The sequence below is a fragment of the Sminthopsis crassicaudata genome, chromosome 4, assembly GCF_048593235.1.
Source record: "Sminthopsis crassicaudata isolate SCR6 chromosome 4, ASM4859323v1, whole genome shotgun sequence".
NCBI lineage: Eukaryota > Metazoa > Chordata > Mammalia > Dasyuromorphia > Dasyuridae > Sminthopsis > Sminthopsis crassicaudata.
This window is the reverse complement of record NC_133620.1, coordinates 281,921,395-281,945,066: the sequence shown is the minus strand read 5'-3', so window position 1 is coordinate 281,945,066 and position 23,672 is coordinate 281,921,395. Positions and strand designations below refer to the sequence as shown.

General features: G+C 37.8%; 1 protein-coding gene across 2 annotated transcripts in view; it reads right to left on the bottom strand.

Annotated features, from left to right (window-relative positions):
* KIF6 (kinesin family member 6) overlaps window positions 1–23,672 on the bottom strand; it is a 466,898-nt gene that overhangs the window by 6,000 nt on the left and 437,226 nt on the right. The window contains exons 19-23 of one of the 2 annotated variants that reach the window (XM_074311016.1): window positions 22,077–22,159; window positions 15,006–15,095; window positions 12,336–12,443; window positions 6,751–6,854; window positions 2,898–2,977 (exon numbers count right to left, since the gene is read on the bottom strand). In XM_074311016.1, coding sequence (XP_074167117.1) covers window positions 2,961–2,977; window positions 6,751–6,854; window positions 12,336–12,443; window positions 15,006–15,095; window positions 22,077–22,159 — 402 coding nt within the window. In that variant the 3' untranslated portion in view covers window positions 2,898–2,960. Of the gene's footprint in view, window positions 1–2,897; window positions 2,978–6,750; window positions 6,855–12,335; window positions 12,444–15,005; window positions 15,096–22,076; window positions 22,160–23,672 lie in introns of those variants that run through there. The other variant, XM_074311015.1, reaches the window with a different exon arrangement.

Sequence of the window (23,672 nt, the reverse complement as noted above, 5' to 3'; positions counted from 1 at the left end):
AAAGTGGAAAAAAAAGCAAGCCAGATCCAGAGGAATTGGAGATTTAGCACAAGATGGTTAAGGAAATGTATCAAGAATCGTGTGAGAGATTTTCAAAGGTTAATAAATAAAGTGGAGGGATTGTATGGAATTAACTAGTGATGACTAATTGTGACTTGAGACTTTGTAATAACAAATAGAACTATAGCTAAAAAAGTTGCAGGTGTTTGTTTTCTCCTATTTCCCACCACTTAATGAGCATTTTAAGTACCCCCTTTTTTATTCTCTTATTTCTGGGTTAGATTTTATTAGAATGTAATTTGAACTCCTTCCCCCCCAACAATGGGAGAAGAGGCCAGGCTGGGGACATGGGGTCTTTGGAGACTTCTCCATTTAATCTTGTGTTTTGCAGGTTTTACTTTGTACCCTTTTTGCTGGCAAACACTTGTTTGTCCTTTCTCCTGAGATTGTAATAAACTTCTCTTTGCTTTTCCTTTCTTTGAGAGTCTCTGTTTTTGTGGTCAAATCATCCCACACAGTTTAATTAGTTCTTCGGTCATGAATTTCAAGTAGTCTAATGATTCTTAAAGTCTCTTTTCTTGATCTCTTTTCTAGGTCAGTTGTTTTTGTTATGAAATATTTATATTTCTTTATTTTTCCTCAGTTTTTTTTAACTTTTTAATATTTTTTTTCTCATGGAATCAATTATCTGATCCAGTCTAATTTTCAAGGAGTTTGTTCCTTTGGGCAAGATTTTGTCTCTTCCACATTTGTCACTCCTGATGACTACAACTGAATTAGGTGATTCTTGTGGGCACAAGAGATAATGCCAGAAGAAATTTAGGAAGGCTTACTAAGAATTATGAAGTTCTAGGTGAAAAACTAAGAACTTGAGAAATATAGGTGGTGCTAACCAAGGCAAAGTCTTAGAAGAAAAAGAAAGATTTGGGAAGAAGTTGGTTAAATATTGAATTCAGCAAGTCTTTATTACTTTACTTTGTGCCAGGTTCTCACAAAACCAATAATAAAAACAGTTTCTGTTCTCAAGAAGCTTCTATTGTACTAGGGGAAACAACATATGCAGAGATAAGTAGGTACAAAATTTATGCAAAATAAATATAAAGTGATTTTTTGGGGGTTACAGGTCTGGGAAGCATGAACTGTTGTAGAGGTTAGGAAAAGTCTACACAAGTGGAAAAGCAACACTTAAAATGAGCTTTTAATGGACTTAGGAATTCCGAGAGAGAGGTAAGGAAAGAAAACATTCCAGATATGGAGAACAATTTATGTAAAAGCATGGAGTTTGGCATTTCACATGAGAGAACAGTAAGTAGTTTAGTTAGACTGGAATGTAATGCATGGTGGAGTTAATTTATAATAAGATGATGTGAGAGCAGAATTTGAATATCTGAACCATGGCTTGACATATAAGAATAATAGGCTCCTGGCCATAGATGGATACATAAAGTAAGGATAACGATAAATTTTTTTGGAATCTTGCAAATTTATTTAAGTGTTTTGAATTGAAAAGAAACTGGGAAAGAGAAAACTGCCAGTGTATATATCCAACTAAGCAACATAGCAAAGAGTAGTTAAAAATAGCAAGAAAGACCTTTGGTAAAACAATGATTCTGGAAGGGTATTCCTGATTCAGAATGATGAAGACGGGTAAAGGCTGAGTGTAGATAGAAGAGCATTTCATGGTAATAAAATAGATTCATATAAGCCTGGTGGGGGGAATATGTTTTGTTTTTTTAGTATCAAAAAAGGAAGTTTTATTCTGTTGGCACTGAGAAGTCAGCTTTGCTAGGAAGACTGATTTCTTCAGTGGCAAAGTCCTGGTAGGGAAATAGAAGTCCTAGCAGAGAAATCCTGGCAGAGAAATAAAAAGGGGCTTTCACTGAGAAGAGAATGTCTTCACAGCCGGCAGGAATCCTAGCAGACAGCTATGCCAAGGAGAGAGGTTCCTTGACAAGGCATAATCCTGCTTCAGACATTCTGCAAAGAAATGAGTTTAAAATTGTCTTTTTATCCTTCAATGTTGTCACTGGGGAGGGGGGTGGATATTTGAAGGAAGAACAATGGTAGCAGGAAGATTAGTGAGGCTGTGACTAGAATTTATTGTAGACTAGCTAGATGGACTGACACAGAAGCACAATCAGGACACCTATTGAAGCAGAGGACCGGAGTAATGTGTTCAATTCTGAGTACTTCATTTTTTGGGGAGGACATGGATCAATGACTACTGTCTATAGGAATATAAATATGATGAGGGGACTCAGCATGAGGGACACCACAAGATGATTAAGTGAACTGGGGGTGATTAGCCTGCAGAAGAGAAGATTAGGATGGACTTGATACCTCTGTTTAAATATCTGAAAGGTAATCACATGCAAGAGGATTACATTTATTCTCCTTGATCCTTGACAGCAGAACTAGTTATAGGGGGTAGATGTTACAGAAGAAACAGATTGACGTAAAGATTAAATTCAAAACAATTATGGCTGTCCAAAAAGTGGAATAGGAAGTAGTGGGCACTTTAAGCAAAGAAAGACTGAGGTGCATTGTAAAGGAGATTCTTTTTTAGGTACAGTCTGGACTAGAGGTTCTTCTAATTCCCTTCTAGCTGTGATGTGATGTGATTCTGTGAAATGTTACCAATAGAAGAAACCCAGAAAGCATTGCTAGTGAGGATGAGATTGGGCAAAAAAAAAAAAAAAAATCTTCGGCAACACAGATTTGTTTTTCAAATAGGTTTGATATTTTGTTATTCCAGACTTGACAAAAATCAGCAAATCCACATAAAAGGAAAAATAGAAAAAGATGATATATGAAACTGAAAATATCATTTATTAATTTTAAAAGGATATATAATGAAAAATATGCAGCAGAGAGATCCTTTTATTATAGCTAGTCTTTATGATATCTAGCTTGGTGGAAATACAATAGCAATTTTCTCCTCTTCTTCCTTTTCTTTTTTTTCAGTTTTCAAGCTGTCCTATTTAAGGCAAGATGGGGGACTTTAGCTACCTGGTTATCTCCTTTTTTATTAGGTGGAACAAATAACAAATGGAAATGCCATTCTGGATCTGATTCTCATCAACAAGAAGGAATTGGCTACTGACCATAGGAACTTTAGGTGTCAGGTGATTACTTCATCATAAAAGGATAGGAAAAAAGGAAGCTGGGCATAGACTAATATGTACTCTGGGTTTGGGGCGGGGAACATATTTCAAAGGCTTCAGAGATAGGAAAGGGAGAAGTCAGTGGAGTAATATTTTGCAAGGGGAATTGTCATTGCAGGGATAGGAAGTTCTCATGAATGAAATTTTGAAGATACAAGTATAAATTATTCCAGTAAGTATGACAAAGGGAAGCTACCTACAGAGTGTGATGTAGATACACAGGGAACACAAAGACAAACTAAAAATTTTAAAGCACATTTACACAAGATGGAAGAAAGGAGGAATAATTGCGTCTAAACACAAAATAGTAGCATATTTCTGTTAAAATTGTGTCAAGATTGCTAAAACCCAGAATAAGCTGAGATTGGTGATGAATAATTAGAGAAATTAAATATACATATATATGTACAGATGCATATCTTAAGATAGATAGGATGATGAAAATGGACAATATGATAAGAGGGTTGTATTATACAATCTTTATTTTACTTCTACCAAGGAGAATGGGAAGGATAGAAGAAGAGAGTAGGGAACCAAGATGAATGCAAAGATGCTTGGTCAGCATTTAGCTTACTCCCATGAATTCAGATTACTGTGCCCAGATTCAGCATGTATTCCGGAGTAAACAAAGAGTGAGCAAAGATGTTGAACCAATGTCAGCAATATTTTATGGGGTTATATATTTAGAACTCCAAGTGCCCTTGGAGATAATTAAATCTAACTCCTTCATTTTATGGATGAAGGAACTGAGGCCCAGAGAGGCTTTCTCAAGATCACACAATTAGTAAATATCTGAAGTTTGATTGGAGTCTAATTCCTCTGATTTTAAATCCAGTCAGTGGTCTTTTTCATTGTACTTACTAGGTTGCCTCTCAGGAGAAGCTTACAGGATAAAAAAATAACTAAAATACAGTAAAAAAAAAAAGTCATCTTTTTCTAACAGAAGTAGAAAAAGTCTGCAAATGATAGTCTACTCATTTTTTTTAGGTGTAGAGAATTCACAACAGAAAAACTTCCTCTACTGCTGCAGATGAAAAATTCATTTGTAACTTAATAGCCTTCAAGAATTTCTTGGGATGATGAGAAGTTAAGTGTTTTCCCCGCATCACACAATAATTTTACTGTCTTAGGGGGCAGCTAGGTGGTGCAATGGAATCAGGTTCATCTTTGGAAGTTCAAGTCCGACCCTGGACAAATCATTTAGCCCTGTTTTATCTCAGTTTCCTCATCTGTGAAATGAGCTGGGCAAAGAAAAGGCAAATCACTCCAGGAATTTTGCCAAGAAAATTACAAAACAGGATCGCTAATTGTTGGATACAATTGAACGACCGAACAATAAAAAGCAGTAGTGACTGGGAGCATTTTTTAAGGCTGTTAAATGGCACAGTGAATGGAGTACCAGGCCCAGAGTCAAAAAAACTCATGTTCTTGAGTTCAAATCTGATTTCGCTTACTGGCTATGTGACTCTGAGCAAGCCCTCGTCTGCCTCAGTTTCCTCCTCTGTAAAAATGAGCTGGAGAAGGAAATGGGAAATCACCCCAGTATCTCTGCCAAGAAAACCTTAAATAAATCACAAAGTTCGAACACATCTGAAAAACTGAACAACACAACAACTAAAAATTCATGACTTCAAGTTTTATCTACTGGACCATGCTGACTTTTGACCCAGAGTTTTATTACTGGCAGAATTCTACAGAACATTAAGGTGAAGGCTTGTGAATACTTACAAAGGGAAGCAGTAATCATTATATTCTAACATTGCTGCTAGTTATGCCCTCTTTTCCCCTTCCCTCTTTTTCACCTTTGAACCCTTCCAAGATATCTTGGGGTTTACTGTCTAGATTGCCTTCTTAAGGACCAGGCCTTAAACCAAAACCAATCTGATTCTAACTGGCCACCTGTGGGTCCTAAGCCAAGCCCCATTTGGTCATTGTTGGGGTCCTGAGTGACTCACATTGAATGTAAATATCAATCATTCCTGCTTTGGCCAGATCTCCCCCTCCCAGATTCATTCATTCATTTACTTATTTATTTAGATTTTTTGAAACTAAAGATATTCTTTGCCTCAACAGCTACCTTGCCGTCATCCCTGAATGGGTGCGGCTTCAGTCAAACTGAGACCTGTTGAAGACATTAGCTTAGAAAGGCTGAGGTCTCCCATTGCATCCATCTATATCTGGCCACTGGATCCCAGTAGCTCTGGAGGGTAACCCTGCCCAGTCCTCCCTCGCTTAAATCCAATTCACTCGAATGTCATGTATCATCTCCCTGTTGTCATGGTCCTTTTTGACAACAAAGGACAAACAACAACAACAAAAAATTGTATTTATTTTTGATCAGTTTACTAGACTGGTAGATTAGAAAAATGCTGTAGACACAGCATATGCAGAATTATATACTATATTTAGATTTCAGCCAAGCAATTAGTGTTATGGAATCATAGATGTAGAACTAAAAGAGATGTTAGCGATCATCTGGTTTAATTTCTTTATTACATAAATCAGAAAACTAAGGTCCATAGAATTTGTGACTTGTCTGAGGTCCTACAATAGCAGAACCCAAATTTGAACTTTGTTCTTATAAATCATATTCAGGGCTCTTCCCAAAATTGTCATGATGCCAAAGTCTCTCATATAATGTTTGTTGACCAGCTGGGAAAGTATGGACTAACTGAGAATACAGCAGATGTCCAAATGTCCAGCTCTACAGAAGTATCTTTACTTGGCTAATGCTATTTGGGAGAGAGCTCTCTAGTGGAACATCCCCAGGATGTATGTAAGTCCCATGTCATCAGTGACATAGATAAAGCCATAGATGACATCCTTGCCAAATATGTAGATGACCTCAAGACTAATACATTGGATGGTGGAATCTGATGAAAAAAAATCTCTATGGGTCAGAACTTTAGGTCAATTCCCAAAAGATGAAAACAAGTAACAAATGAAAAATTCTGTACTTGGGTTCCAGAAATCAACTTCCCCAAATATAGGATGCACTAAAAATGTTTACTCAATGATTTTTAAAATATCATAAATCCTGAAGTGTTTATATGTTGTTGACCATCAGTGGCCAAACCAGTGACATGAAACTAATATGGAAAGTTTAGGTAATCACATGGAATTTAGACAAATTTCCAAGCCATGACCCAGTTTCCATGTATTTGGAGAAGGTGGAACAAGGAAGGGGATTTATTTCTTGTTGGTGGACAATTGAAGTGATTCAATTAAGGAGGGAGTGTTCCCTTCAAATGTAAAGTCATCTGTCCTATCAATGCTAGATTCATATATATTTTCATGTTTGAATGTTGCCCACCCTGAGAACTGGAAGAGTGGGCCTGGGAACTCACCAAATGGCTGCTCTAGTGGACATGCATATGTAAACACATATTTACATCCCTACACACCTACAGACACTCCCCCTTCCTTAAAACATATGCACCTATATACACAGACCTTCCCTCCCCCCCCCCCCTTTCACATAATCTCTTGTCCTTATTTGGTGCTGTCTGTGTCAGCAAAATAGCCTGGGCTCATTTTGAAGGCTTCTTCCTAGTAAAGATGCTCTTACCTCTTGGAGGAGACTTACCTTTTTTCTGCAGTAAATTTTGTCTGGCCTTGATAAATGCTAGGATATCGGTGTCTGTCTGGCTGTCTCCAGTGAAAGGGATGGCTGAAGAGTTTCCCAGGACTCTGAAATAATTGTATATCATATTATTACATAAGGTAACATCTGACATTTGTATAATGCTTTCAACTTTTAAAAAATATTTCCCAGTCACATGAAAAACACATTTTTATTTTTATTAAATTTTTTAAATTTTATTTATAAATTTTTTTGACATTATATATGCATGAGTAATTTTTTAATAACATTATCCCTTGTATTCATTTTTCCAAATTATCCCCTTCCTCCCTCTACTTCCTCCCCTAGATAACAGGCAATCCCATATATTTTACATGTGTTACAATATAACCCAGATACAATATATGTGTGTAAATACCATTTTCTTGTTGCACATTAAGTATTAGATTCCGAAGGTATAAGTAACCTGGGTAGATAGACAGTAGTTCTGACAGTTTACATTCACTTTCCAGTGTTCTTTCTCTGGGTGTAGTTGTAAAACAAATTTTTAAACATTTGTTTTAAAAACTTTGAGTTCCAGATTCTCTCCTTTCTTCCTTCCCCTGACCCCATTAAGAAGGTGCTCTCCTCCCTTCCAAATTCATCACCAGGAAATCATCAGTTTTGGTACTTACTCCTCATTCATCTCTGTCCCACTGATGCAGAGTGGAGCAAAAACTCCTCCTAAAGTCTCCATGTAAAAAGGGCTCATTTCCCACCCGCCCCAGCTATACTGCTTAGCTATGACTGCACCATCATTATGCTCCCATTCTATCCCAGCTGGGTGCCTCCCCCCACCTGTACTCACAGGAATAAATGTTTAGTGTGTTATACATTACAGTGATTCTAAATTAAGTGACTGGTCAGAATTTATACTTTCTGTCTTGTCCCTCTGGTAGTATTTTTAACCTTGGTTTATTAAATCAGTGGAGATTATAAGTTGGAGGCTCAGGCAAGAGAACAGTGGCTGTGGGACAGGGGAGGGATTCTCAATACACACAGTGTGGCAGGAGGGGCTGGTTCTTAAGAGATGTGACACTTTTTGTTTGATTTTTGTAACACTCGTCTGATGAAGTTCTCTACTTGTAAGTAACAGTAATAACAGAGAGTAAGGTTTGTGAAACACTTTACATATGTGATCTCCTTTGATCCTCACAACCACCCTGGGAGGAAGATGTCCCCATTTTGCAGATGAGGAAGTTGAGGATAAGTATAGCTGGCAAGTGTCTGAGGCCAGATTTGAATCCAGATTTTCTAGACCCCAAGTCTTAGCATCTTATCTTTGGCTTCTATATGATGGATATCTAACTTTAAAATCGAAGGGAAAGGAATTTATAATATAGCTTCTGAGGAAGACAATAATGATTTTGAGGTCCTCTGACCTTAGGGGGCTTCTGTTCTAACAATAAGTCAACGACTCTTTGGAATCTGACTCTGAGGTCTCCCATACTCAGAAGTTTTCTGGCCCATAAATCAAATTCCTGAGACAATGGCGAACAGAACGCTCCTCAGTTCATTTTAGATAATCTGTTGGTCAGTGAGAAAGACATTCCAGAGACTACTCCTTGGGCCATAGTATTAGCATGTCAATGATAGAAAGCTGGATAAAGGGGTCTTCTCTCTCTTAGAACTTTGCTAATCCCTTCTGGAATTTAGCCTGCAGATTGTCAAAGTAATACATTTTTTGCCTCTTAACTTGGAGACTGGCTTTGTGAATTCTTTCACCATCCCTGCGACACCGACCTGGGGAGCCCCCAAACATTATTGGGGTGCTTTATCCCTCAACACTGGGATATTGCAAAAGGAATCAGGAAGCCTGTTCTCAGGGTCATTAATTTTGCCTTCCTCCTCCATGTCTGTTCTCTGTACAAAGATTAAACAAACAGGCTAAGGGATTGCTAGGTGAATGCCTCTCTCAAGACTTTTTTTTAACAAACGTGATCCTGATTTAGTCACTGGACTTCAAAGGCAGACATAGTTCTTCACCAGCCCAGCAACCAACAATGGAGAGCCACTGGCATTTGTGGAGTATTCAGTGGTGGCTTGGGCAGGTCAGCGACCCCACTCTGAAAGACCATTTTCCCTGGGCCGTGCTGGGGCCTGAATGCTCCTGTGCTGGAGAGATGGAAGCTTTAGTGCTGTGTCTTGGAAGCTGAGTATCAAGGCTGGGTTTTAGAGACTTCCTTCTTCCTGGCTCCCTCCCTCTGGCAAGATTAACTGAAATTGAATCCAGTCTAATCCAGCAATTTGTTGGCTTGTTTCCTGCCATCCTATCAGTCAATGGTCATCAGCGACTCCTTATAACTAGAGCTCCATTATGGACTAACCTCCCTAAAACAGGTGCATGCAAGTGCATGTGTGTATATATGTATACATATACGTGTATAGAAATGCTTTATTCATTTTTTTTTTAAACACTATCATTGCGTAATGCTTAGGGTTCTTAATTTGGGAGTCTGGATAAGATTTCAAGGAGTCTCTGAACTTGCATGGGGAAAAATTAAATTTATATCTTAATTTTACCATTTCCTTCCTAATGAATATAGAGGCAACAAACATTATTCTGAGGAGGAGGTCTATTGGCTTCAACAGACTGAAATTCTCGGGCCTAATGACTCGTTCTCCCCCATCCACTGCCGCCCATCCTGTCGGTTAAACAAATCCACACACGGCCATATGGGACCTTGCACGCCTCACTACACATTTCTCTAAGAAGTTGGAGGTGTGCTTCCCTGACAGGCCTGAGGACGGGCTCTGCTCTGAGCCACTCTCCTTGGTTAGAACCAGTTTCCCTTCAGCATTGCTCTGCTTGTCCAGAGAAGGGTTCTGGAGGCTCAGGGACGGGGTGAAAGCTGAGGGAGCAAGGGGTTCAGCTAATAGTCAGAAAGGGAGCTCCCCATACAATTGATGAACCCAGAACTGTTCCTTTTTCCCTCTAGTGTTTGCATTTTAAAAAGATTTCCCAGGCATGGGGAGACCACTGGGTACTTGGAGTCTCTGAGCACTTCAGACTGCAATGATCTTCTGAAATACAGCCTCTCCCTTGCCAAACACTGTATTTTTGCATAATTTTTTGGACTGTCCCTTTCATTTAATCAGTATAGGGAACCTTCTGTAGTGTACACATCAGCACCAATTCCCTAATGTGTAGTCTCCGAGAACTGCTTGGGGGCATAGAAATTATGTGACTTAGACAGACCCAGTTGATAATTAATACACATTTTCTGGTGGAGTTATTTCTTCATTTGTGTATTCCTCATTTCTCTATCTAGTCAGGCTTCTCTGTATGTCTCCATAGTCCTTGAGGAAATAATGTGGCAAAGTGGATTCTGAGGACCAAATCTATTAGTCTGGAGTTTAAATTCAGACTTTGACTCTAGCTCGTAAACAGGGGCAAATTTACTTCTGACCTCAGTTTTCCCATTTGTAAAATGGAGATAATGATACAGGGCTGTTTGGGAGGATCAAATAAAGAATTTTGTGAACTTTATAAAGGACTATATAAATGTCAGAGATGAATCAGAAAGGCCTGAATTCAAGTACTGCTTATAGGACTTCCAGTCTGGTCTCAGACACTTCCCAAATGTGTGAATTAGGCAAATCACTTATTCCTGTTTCATCTCAGTTTCTTCATCTGTAAAATGACCTGGAGAAAGAAATGGCAAACCACTCCAGTATATATATAGCCAAGAAAACCCCAAACAAAGGTCACAAAGAATAGGATACAATTGAAATTACAAGTCCTTTAACTTCTCAGCATCCTAGACAGTTCTCTGTGGGGTTCCTTCTGTGTCCCCACATTCCTTACCACAATGAAATTACAGGATTGGTTCTTTCCCTTTCCTGCAGAGCCCCTGACACACTAGTCATTATTATACAGGGCCTTTTGGGTCCTTTCTTGGTTGACTGATTGGAATCTCTCCTTGGCCCAGATGGGAGATCTGAGTAGGAATAAAATGATTATATTTTGAAGAAAGTACTGGCATATTGAATTCAGCCATTGAGCACCTCCCTTGGGTTCCAGGAGCTGAATGCCTTCTTCCTTTTTACAGTTTTTGAACTGAATCTAGTTTCTGACCTCACTTAAAATAAAATGTATCCCAAGATGCACTTGAAAATAAAGTCAGCTTTGTATAGTCTTTTCACTATTTTTATTTGTTTTTCTTCCTCATGCTTTTTCCCCTTTGGCCTGATTTTTCTTGCACAACATGACAAGTATGGAAATACGTTAAAAAGGATTGCACATGTTTAACCTATATTATATTGCTTGCTGTTTTAGGGAGAAGGGAGGGAAGAAGAAAAAAATTTGGACTCAACATTTTACAAAAATTAATGTTGAAAACTATCTTTATATGTATTTGAAAAATAAAATATTATTGATATAAAAAGAAAATAAAGTCAACTTGTCAATAGAATATTAATGCATAGAAAATTTTAGAACTGATTTGAGAAACTCCTATTCTCTGTCATTTCATTATTTTGGGTTTAGAGTGGAGGAGACTTTCCATAGTGAAAAACAAGCGAATCCAGCTAGGTCTAAGGAAGCGGTGTCTTTAAGGAAGTTTTTGGGTCAGTGCTTGCAAACACTGTGAAAACTTCCTTCAAAGCATATTTGTCTTTAAAGCTAATTCTATATATCCTTCTCAAGCCAATAGTGAAATGCACTTAGAAGACACCCAGTAATATTTGTCTATAATTCCCAGGTACTGAGGAGACCATTGGGTGATGAATTTAGGGAATTTTTCCTCCTCAGAGTGTCTGGGATAGAAGGGTATAGAGTTGATGCTGTTCAAGTTGTTGCATTCATCTTTCGGATGCCCCTTCATTTCTTTCTTTCTTTCTTTTTTAAATTAAAGCTTTTTATTTTCAAAACATAAGTATGGATAATTTTTCAATATTACAAAACCTTGTGTTGCAAATTTTCCCCTCCTTTCCCCACCCTCTCCCCTAGATGGCAAGTAATCCAATATATGTTAAACATGTTAAATCCAATATATGTATGCATATTTATACAATAATCTTGCTGCAGAAGAAAATCAGATCAAAAATGAGAAAGAGAATTAAAAATGCAAGCAAAAACAACAAAAAGAGTGAGAATGCTATGTTGTGATCCACAGACCTGTCTCTGGGTGCAGATGGCTTTCTTCATCACCAAATCATTGGAACTGTGCCCCTTCATTTCAGTGATCCACAGAGTCAACTTTAAGCTCTATATTTACAATATATATATCATCACTGCCCATCTGCACGCCAGCCCAGTGGTGGAGTTCCCACATTTGCCACATGGTGGTGTGGGAACTCTATCTAGACCCCTGGAGCAAGCTCGGAAGAATGATTTTGCAGGGGAGCTGAGAGAGTGTAGGAGCTTCCAGGAGGCTCCTAGTGTTTCTCGGGAGTTGTCAGACCTACCTGGGCAGGAAAGCAGTGCACTATCTTCCTGACCATAAAACACTTGGGAATAGCTTACATCTGTGGTGGAGGAGCCAGAATGACAATTCGCCAAACCCTTAGCCCTGCTTTTATAGATCTATCCTCAGGAGGACACAAACCTTTCTTCCTGAAGGGGGCTGTTTGGTGGGCTGCTTGGCGGCTTCTGTTCGGTTCTTGATGGAGAGGGAGAAGAAGGCATTTTCAGATTGGGAATCAGATCACTGCCACTGAAACGAGACAAAGGATGTAGAAAGCTTTTGCCAGGGAGGAAATTCACACCATCATGTATGTGTATGTGTGGTGATATTGCTGTATTATCATACCGTATCACTGTGTATTATTATTAATTTTTAGGTTCCACCCTACTCCCTGAGCTCCAGATTGAGCCGAAGGAGCCTAACTATTATTTTATTTTATTTAATTAGGGAAATAGTTGAGGCAGTAACTAGCAATAAGGAAAAATGTCCAGTGTCCTTTGGTTCAAGCGTCCTTTCAATTCATCTCTACCAATGAGTAGCAAGTTGGGGATGGTCTACAAATGTCTTTCAGGTTCAGAACTTTTGAGCATCTTTAGGAATCTTAGCAAGAGAAGCTATGTAGTGATCAGAATGAGAATGGAGAGAAATGTGGTGGCTTATGTTGGATGTAGATGAAAGAGATTACCATCTAAGGTTGAACTAAGTGGAAAAGATTTGGATAATAAAATTTGCTTCAGATGGGTCAGCCAGAACCAAGGAGATGATGGATGGATGGATGGGGCAAGGCAAGGGAAACAAGTTTTCAGAGGGACAGAGAATGAAAATCTCCAGATCTGTAGAGAAAGTGAAGGTCTAAATCCTGGGAGGTGAGTCAGATAGGTTTGGCACCTTAATGGGGAAAATTTTCACACTGGATGGGGAAGAGGGGAGCATGAGGAATTTTCCAGAGTTATAGTTAGAAAAACCACTGGGGAGGGGTGAAGATATGGGAAGAAAGTACCCTGTTTACTTGCTGATATTCTAGATTCATAATTGAGGGCTAAGGAAGCAAATCCACAGAAAATAAAATTTATATCAAGCAAAATGAAGTTATTAAAGGTCAAAGGTATCCAACCAAGAACAGGTTTAGGTGCTTATAAATGGTATTAGAGACTAATAAGCATAAGAATCATTACAACATGTTAACTTGTAACTCTTTTCATCTATAAATTAGACCCCTTCCTCTTATGTTCTCCTGTGGTGTTCTAGAACAAATCCTCATTTATACTGGTGTGTATTACCCTAGGAAGGATCTTAAAATTAGGGAAATGGCAGAAATAAAGTGGAAGCAATGTTGATGAAAATCTAGAACAGAATTCATTTAGGTACCAGGTTGGCCAGGAGGAGTTTGGTAAGAAAAATAAGTTCAGGGAAAGGTGGAGGCAGGAATAAAGATTCCATCATTCCCAATGGTACTATATCTGTCATCTGGGCCTGCATAAAGTGAAAATCTACCAACCTTTCTCTCGCACTAGGAGAATCAAACCTATTCTCATAATTTCTTAAAGGAAGGGAAGAGGGAGCTAGACTAATATTTTGACTTTTACATTCTAGATCTCTTTCTAACCACCAACAAAAATAACTATCAAATTAAGTAGAGAATAAAAATGAGAATGTACATAAACTCCAAATAATTTACAACTTGTTTAAAATTCTGTATGTTAACTTTAACAAATTAAAATTCTATTTTCTACAGGAAGCCTTTTCCAATTTCTCTCTCTGGTTTTCTACAATTTATCCTATATGTACCTTGTTTGTATGTTGTCTCTCCCATCAGAAAGTAAGCTCCCTGAGAATAGACATTGTTTTTGCGTTTCTTTGTTCCTAAAGAACTTAACATGGTTCTTGACCAAGTAATCTGTTAACTGGACTTGATAGAGTAAATTTACAATTTGTTTAAAATTCTCTGTGTTAATTTTAATAAACTAAATAAAAGTTTTTGTTGCTTTTGTGTCTCTTTTTAAACCTGAGATTTGGGGTATTTATTATTTTAACATAGTTATAGAATTCATGCTATTATTCATATTTGTTCTTTTATTACTTATTCCTCAAATATGGTTTTTAGCTTAACTGTCTCCAGTTTTACTTTATCTTCAGGCGAGATACTCTTTGACTGTATTTATTAACCATTTTATATGGAAAAGTTCACTTTTCTAAAGCATATTCTTCCCTAATTAGAGCACACTAATTGAATACTAGAACAGTGTTTCAGGTGAGGTGCTACATAATATAATAATAATAATAATAACAATAATTAACAATAATTAGCATTTACAGACCACTTTGTTTTGATGGGCTCCCCTCTTAGTTTTCTGGAATCACAGAAAGCCAAATACTAGTTAATTCTTCTTAAATTGGACTTTTACTCAGTGAATACTTACTTATGCCCTATGAACCACTGATGGCAAAGAAGGCTGTGTAGTTTTTGGTAGATCCTGGACTCATGATACTTCCAAAGACTGGCAAAGGTGTTTGAGGAGGAGGTATGGTGCCCAAGACCAAAGCAATATCACTTAGCAGACGGGCTGGAAGGTTAGGTGGAGGCTATTTTAAAATAATAAGCTTATTGCCCTGGATTTCATACTTAGGATTAGTATGATATGATAAGGACTTTATTGCCTTCAGGTGATGTGGGAGGAGGAGTGTTGAGGACAGAAGAATAACTAATTGAGTTTTCTATGAATTCAGAAAATTAGGGGAAACAAAAATCCCAAAGTCAGTGGATACCAGTTGACCATATCCGTGTTCAGAGGAGAAGGAAAAATTACTAACCTTTCTTCCACATTAGGGTTGTTAAATTTGTTTCTTTGGAGTTTCGATAGAGGGGGAGGGGAAGGCATAATTTTTCTGGATATCAGTTCACTGCAAACAAAACAAAACAAAACAAAAGCTGTTTGCCAATGAATTCAGGATTTATCCCTAAGAGCCAAGAGAAATGTCTTTCTTTGATGATTTATAAATTCATTTAGTCTTTGGAAAATTACATATGAAGCCAGCATAACTCATTCCTAGTTCAGCAGAGCTTTGGTTATCGGAACCAAAGTCACTGAGAAAAATGTTGGGAAATTCCATACTGAAGCAACATGCTGACAATATTAATTACTATAGAATGACAATTGCATGCATTGACCATTTTGAGGACTATCAGCTCTAACTATTCAAACAGATGCCTTTCTATTCATTTAAATAAATCTCCAAAGAGCTTGCATCATCTTAGAGATTCCCATAAGAGTTATAAATACTGGAACTAGATAGCACACAAAGTACTTGTTTTCTCCTCTTCTACTCATCTAGCCTTTTTTTATGCCAACCAAAATCAAGCCCCAACAGTAGCATTAATAAACTCATGGGCTCTTTTGGCAGTGAGACAAAGGAAATTGTGGGCCCATCATATGTGGGCCCATTAAAAAACCTTATTTTTTCTTATATATTTTGATTTTATCTCACATTAATTTCTGAATATCTCTCCACTTCACTCTACCATGAGCCATCCCTTATAACAAAGACTTAGAAAGAAAGAAAAAAAAAAGTAGTTTCAGTAAATTGTGTCTGTATATTTAATATTTTATACATAGTCTACCATGGCAAAGAGAGAAGTGAAGCACATGTTTTTCAACTCTTTTCTGGGTTAAGATTGGCCAGTTGACACTTTTCTATATCATATCCAAGCTTCAATGATTTTTTTTTCCATGGAAAAAATTTCAATTTCATGTCAAAATTATCCTTTTTTTTTCCCCCTGGGAAAGGGGGAGGAAATGATGCCTTTTCTTTTTTATTTTTTGGTTAAGAACTCTCCCCTCATCTGTGAAAAGTACTCACCTGATCATGTCCTTTTCTAATGATGCAACCTTTTATAATTATGTAGCCATTATAAACTTACTGTGGTACTGTGTAGGATATTGGTTTAAACTTAATTTTTGCTGCACTGCTTTCTTGCAGTTCTTGTTAAAAAGTTCTTTTTCAAGTAATTTACATTTTGGTAGTTATCAAATACAGTTTAAAGTGCTTCTGATTTTTTCCTTATGTAGTCTATTCTGTTGATTTGCTTTTTAAAAAATCAATAATAAAATATACAGCATTTAGTTTTACTTTTTGTTTTTCCATTTATATTGAGGCAGTTATTGTGCATATTTTCCTGGTTTCCCTGCTTCACTTTATATTTACATCTTTCTATGCATCTCTGAATTCTTCATTTTTATTGTTTATTATGTAATAATATTACATTACATTCATTTGCTGTATTTTTTTCAGGTCTGTCTCATTTTAATTTTTTTTTGGGGGGGAAGCAATCAATAAGTAGATTCAACGCAACTCTAGGCCATTCTCCCATTCCTTGGTCCATGGCACCTGATCTAGTGCTAAAGTGAAGCTACATTTTCTATGAGAAGGGAGGGGACTGCTAGAGCTAGCCCATTCTCCTCCCCACAGATATGATTTTGGAAGGCTGGACATATATAGCTGGGGAATTAATGAGGGAGCCTGTTTGAACTTTGTTATCTTTCTCTTAAATTGTAATGTTTCAAACCTCTTTCCTTCCCTGACCTTCTATATGATGTTTCCCTCCACAAATAATTCCTTCACTTATACATTCTGGTGGCACGTGACACTAAATCTGCACATGATGCCCTCAAGTCACCATCTAAGGCTGCTCTTCTATGAGTTGGTTCGCCAGTATTCCAGGGTGGGCAAGCTTCTAATAGTGGGCAAGCTGGCAATCTTCATATGGCATTCACTGCATCAGTGTTGCACAGTTATCTGCCACCAGGGACTTTCTGAAGTCAATCTTTGGGGTGCTGAAAACTGGTAGCAAGTTGAGGCTCTACTAGAAATATCCCTTATAAGGTGCCTCATGTTACTGCTGACCTTAGGCTGCAGCAGGAACTGGAACAATGAAGCCCTGTCACATTGTTTTTGATTTGTTTGACAGCTTGGAGGAAATCCCACTTGTCTTCTTACAGCATGTCCTGTTAAATGCTACCAGAAGCTCCTCTGAACTTTTTCAAACCTGGAGGCAGGCCACCGGCTGGTTCTGGAGCTCATGAATGTGGTTAGCTGTTTGATCATCAATAGCACGCCCTACCTTTACCTCATCCAGCTCTAAGTGCAGTGACTAGAATTATGCTTCCAGGTCTTCCTATATCATGATGGACTTAGCGTCAGTCTTCAGTAGCATCTGTTTCAAGGCATAGATGAAGTTCTTAATTTTTAATTGAAAGAGTTGTGATGATCATCCTTAGGACTTCCTTCTGCTCCTCCTGGGCATCTCGCCCAGGATGCTCACAAAGCCTCAGGGATACCTTCTTCTCTCCAGTCTCTCTTCCCCACAGTCTCTGCTTCCTTCCCCTGCACAAAGGTGCTTAGAGTTCATTACTCAGTGTGGGACTTCTGTCCTGTTTCTATCTTTCTTATATACTGATTTGATATTTTGTGGAGAGAGTTCCCAGTGAGTGGGTATTTAATTTGCTTCCAGTTTTTTTTTTTTTTTTTGTTTTGTTTTGTTTTTGCTACCGTCAACCTCACTGCTATGAGTATTTTGGGATTGTTCTGTTTTTGACCTCTGTAGGGTACATATCCAGAAAGATAACTTCTAGCTCAGAGGGTATATAGTTTAGTCATTTTAAAGCAGATTTCTGAATTATTTTCCAGAATGCTTTAGGCCAATTCATATCACTCCATAATTTGCCTTTGCCACCTGGCTGGATATGAGGTGAAACCTCGGAAATATTTTGGCTGGCATTTCTCTTACTATCAGTGACTTAGAGCAGATGTTCACATTATTGTTAATAGTTTGCATTGCTTTTGACAACTATTCATATTCTTTGATCAACAGGGGATGGATCTTTCTTTTAAATATTTATGTGAATTATTTATATATCTGAGACATCAGTCCTGTATCAAAGATAACTGATGCAAAGATTTTTCCCAGTTAATAATTTTCTTTATTATATACAAATAGTGATTTTTTTCCATGGAAAAATATTTCATGTCAAAAAAAACCTTTCATGTCAAAATTATCCCTTTTTTCTGTGGAAGGGGAATGGAATCATACTTTTTTTTTTTTTTTTTTTGGTTAAGAACTCTCCCCCAATCTGTGAACGATACTCACCTGATCATGTCCTTTTCTAATGGTGTGATCTTTTATATTCATGTAGCCATTATAAACTTATTGTGGTAAATGGTGTAGGATGTTGATTTAATCTTAATTTCTGCTGAACTGTTTTTTAGTAGTTTTTGTTAAACAGAAAGTTCTTTTTTCAAGTAATTTATGTTTTGATACTTATCAAATACAGAGATACTGTTTCTGATTTTTTCCTTATGTTGATTTGATATTTTTTTAAAGAAAAATCATCATCAAAATAGTTTCGTTTCTGATTTTTAAAGGACCGTGTTTACTGGAAGGCTAATTTCTGTGAATGTAGTACCTGTGGCTCTGTGGCTCTGTGGCTAGTGGGGCTGTTGGACAATAACAGGACAGTAGGTGGCAGGATGCACAAAGTTTTCTACTAAGAATGCTCAGTGGCTTTTTTTTACAGAGATTTCTGGCAGAGAATGTGAGAATCAGTGTGACCTCTTAGCCTTGCTGAACTGATTCCTTTATACTGGGTCAGGGTCTGTTTGGAAGCAAGAACAAGCTGGCTTATTAAGACCAAAGTTGTCTCTGTTGGGCCTACTTCTAAAACCCTTACTCTTTGAAATAAACTCCTTCCCCATATACACACATGTAATGTCTGTGTACATATGTACACACTTATTTTACATTAGAACACATGCAGTTCCTGCCACATTAGCACAGCAATGTATAAACTGTCCAGTGAATCAGGGTAGAAATATTCAATGTGATGTTGAATTGAATTTAATTGAATATCATTGAACTGAACTAAAATGAACTTCACAAGGCTGCCCTCAATATATCCAAAGTAAAAAGCATAGAACAACAGCTTATGATATTCAGTGGAAAGAAACCTGTGCAGATAATCACATGACAAATAAAAATTCAAAGAAGGGACAATAGATGTCTGAAAGGTTGATTTATCCTATCAGGAGATGCTGGGCGAGTCATGGATTAAAATGGTGACTACCAAGGGATCTAGTTTATAGACTATAACACAAAGAACCACAAGTGGCTGACCAGGAGGCCAAAAAGTTGGTGGGATGAGTCAGTAAATGGCTATTTGGGCAGAAATGTAAATGCTAAATGTGAGATTATTCATACTAGTGTTAAATGCATGTATACTTTCATTGCAGTGAGTGCCGGAAGAGGGAAGAGAAAAAATAGCAGAGATGCTTTAAGATTGCAGATTCCAAATTCAAGGTCAAGGTCTAGTAGAAAAACTTGGGAGAGGAATAAGACAAAAGGGAGGATTCTTTGGTGGAGAGAGCAGGACTTCTACAGTTGAACGGGAGGCTGCATGGTAAAGTGGAAAACACTCTGATGCTTGCTTTGTGACCCTGGACAAGCCATTTGACATCTCTGGGCCTCAGATTCTTAAATGTAAAATGAGAAAGTTGGGATAGATGGCCTCTAAAGTTTAAATGTACGAACCTATGAACTTCAGAGACCATATAATCTAATTTTCACCACGTGAAATTTTGCCATAGGCAACAGTGGAATGCAAAGTCCCAGAATTGCACAGTTGCTAAGCACTACCTTTTAACCCCCGCTGCCATGCACCCATAAACTCAACACCAGAATGAATGATCTCACATCCTCATACTTACTATTTAAATTTCGGTCCAAAGAGCCACACTACTGACTCATCTCACCAATTTTTTAGTCTCCTGGTAGTCATTTATGGTTGTTTGGGTTTTAGACTATAAATTGAATCACTTACTGTTCTCAGTCCTTCATGACCCAGACAGCATCTCTTGACAGGATAAATTGCAGCTTATGGAGTTCAGTTCAATTCAATATTACACTGAACATTTCTGTCCTGATCATTGGGAACTTTATCCCCTGTTGTGCTGATGTGGTAGATGCTTTGCAACTTCTGACCCATTTTCTGCTCATGATGATAACAAAACTGATGACTGAAGTAGTTATAACTATGAAGTTTGACACAGTGGAAAGAGCAGTGGGTTTGAGAATCCACTTACTAATGTGAATGCCCTTGGGGAAAAACTACATCTCTCTGCCTCAGTTCCTTATATGAGGGAGCTAACTTTATGGTCTATAAGGTTCCTTCTAGCTCCAAATCCTATGGACTTACGATTATTTCATCCTTCTACCTGAATCATGCTTAGTGATCACTGAAAATCCATCTGTTTTCAAAATGTTTAATTTCTAGATCTATCAGTTTGGATAACCCTGTGTAATTGCTTTAGCTTTTCTTGGAGTTCTTGAGAATATGTGGAAATAAAATAATCATCCACAAACAGCACATTTGTAATGTGTATTCATTATCCTGATTTGCTTTTCTAATTCAGATTGCCGCCAAACAAATAGCTTTGGTGAGATTGTATCTTTTTCTGAAACTCTTTTGGGGATGTCCAGTCATCACAAGCCTCCTTTTTTTGAAAGGTCTAGGGAAATGGCTAACTGGGCAAGATCAATGCTTATTACTATTTACACATTTTCACATTTTGTATTTCACATTTTCAGTGAGAAATTTCAGGTCTCATCCTACATCCTACATCATTTCAAAATATAGTTCTTGACATTGGTGGTCTCAGGAATGGAATCTCCTTAAGGACAGCTCTGGCTGTACCAATATGATGGTTAAGATGATGGTAACAGCAGTGGATTAGTTACAAGGCAGGCAATGCTCAGGTGAGTCTGAGAATCAAGGACTGTTGTTGTCATTGGCAACATGACTATAGTAAGTAAAGAAAATAGTCAGTCCCTCTATTAGCTTACAGAATATGGGCGATAGGAAAACAAAGTGTTATTTACTTTTTGAAGTCCTTTTGGGATCCTTGGGAAAAGAAGATGCATCTCTTCTAGTCTACTATTATGGGAACTTGCCAAAGTTTTAATGAAAGCCTTGCTAAGGACAAGGAGTGCATTTTAGCTGCCAATTGAGATATCTGTCCAGGCTGGGTGCCAAACACTTGTTGGCCACTTGGGCCACACCTTCCAAAGGTTGGTTTTGTTTTTTTGTTTGTTTGGTTTTTTTTTTTGCATGGGTGGTAGCTTATGCAAAAAGAGGTAGCCCACCTCTATCTCCATTTCTAACACAGAAACACTCCTTTGCCAGGATAGGGGAGGAGTTAAGAGTTTTAGCTTTCTACCACTCAATAACTGTTTGAAGTTCTGCAGCTCAGAGTTGTCTCTGATTTCATCTAAGATCTATCCCAGGGTATTGACCCTTAATTTTAAAACAAAAAAAGACAACATTACTTCAAGGAAATATCCAAAGTTTAAATGTAGAGCAAACCTTCTTAACCTGGGGTCTGACTGTCTGTATCTTTCTCTCTCTCTCTTTTTGTGTATACACACATACACACATATGTGAACATATATATATATTATATATGTATGTATGTATATGTATGTGTATGTATGTGTATGTATGTGTATATATATTTACATATATATAAACACTATTTAAGTATAATTGGTTTCTTTTGTGACCCTATGCATTTTGTTTTATGTGCTTAAAAACATTATTCTGAGAGGAGCTTCACTAGACTATGACTCTAGGTCTAGGACACAAAAAAGCTTAAGAACCCTTGGTCTAGATTTTCTACTCTTAATTAAAAATGAAAAGCAATTTGCTCTCTTAAATCCTCATGATACAGTCCAATCGCTAAGGAAACCTTTAAGTGAAGAAAAACTTAAGTAAATGAGAGAAGTCAAATATCTTTATTGGATATTCTGACATCCTTGGGAGACCTTCTCCTTACCTTTTATTGGAGAGATGTGACTGTGGTTGCTGCTGTTTTGGGGTTTCTGGCATCCGGGGAGAATTTGATGGCATGGATTTTTTCTGTTGGCCCAAAAAAAAAGAATTTTTATAGAATCCCCATTACATGTTAAAAGGGTCATCTATTACAATCCACAGCTGAAAAAAGAAGTCATTCTGTCATATACCTCTCCATCCTTTCTTGAAGACCTGTGTCTTCTGCAGCAGCTCAGTCCATTTCTGGATGGCTAATAAAGGTAAAGGAAGCTCTTTCCACTGCTCCTGCATCTGCCCCCTGTGACTGATCCTTTTCAAATGCTTGAATGCTGCTCTCCCATGCTTCTTTCTCCTCCCCTCTCCTTCGTCCCCCCTGCCCTGGTCACTCTTCTGGACCCTCTCCAGCTTCTCAGTATTCTTCCTAAAATGTCATGGGCAGAAGCGAGCGCAATACTCCAGATATATTCTGACCAGAGCAGGGGAGAGCAGAGCTATTATCTCCTTAGCCAAGGATATCATGGCATTTATTATAGGATAAACACTTAATATTGGCTAACATTCCTCTAGCTATTTTTTTAACATCCAGATTATATACTATTGACTGATATTAAGTTTGTAGTCCACTAAAATCCCCAGGCTTTTTAGGAGAACTGTTGCTGACTTTTCACTCTCTCTCATCCTCCCATATCAAACTTGTTTCTAAGAGCTGTCAATTCTACCTGCAGTCTTGCTTAGGTACCTTTCTTTCTTCTGACAGCCCTCGTCACTCCTCACCTGGACTATTGCAATAAGCTGTTGGTTAGTCTGCCTTCCACAAGTCTCTCCCCACCCTAGTCCATCTTCCAATCAGTTGTCAAAGTGATTTTCCCAAAGCCTAAGTCTCACATCATCTTTCCCCCTCACCCTCCAACAATAAACTCCAGTGTTTCCCTTCATCTCTAGGTTCAAATATAAAACCCTCTGTTTGACATTCAAAGCCCCATCCTTTCCAGTCTTCTTATGTCTTATAGCTTCCCATTCTCAACCCCCATGTACTCTATAACCCAAGGGTGCTGGCTTCTTAGCTATTTCTCAAACAGGATGTTCCACTTTAGGATTATGGACACTTTCACTGACTGTCCCACAAGCCGAAAATTGTTTTCCCTCCTCAGCTCTACCTACCAGCTTTCCTGATTTCCTTCAAGACTAAGTTAAAGTCTTGCCTTCTTCAGGAAGGCTTTCCCCATTCCTCCTCTGTTGATTCCTACTTATTCTGCATACAGTTTGGATGCAATTAATTCTTTACATTTTGACTCTCCTAGTAGATTATCAGTTTTTTGAGAGCAAAACTATTCCTTTTTTTGTAGCCCTAGTGCTTAGCATATTTGCCTGGCTTATAATAGCCACTGAATAAATGTTGAGTGATTTCTTCTATGAGATCAGATCTGACTTCTTGTATTACCTTTCTTTATTACTTTCATTTTGTGCATTTTGGGGGGGTATGGATAATTGAGGTTTTATTATTGGTTTCCTTCTTGGATTGTGTGATCTTTGAACTTCTGGGCATCTTATTTTGGAGAATTCCAATGCAATCGAGGGGAAGGACTATGATCACTGTTCA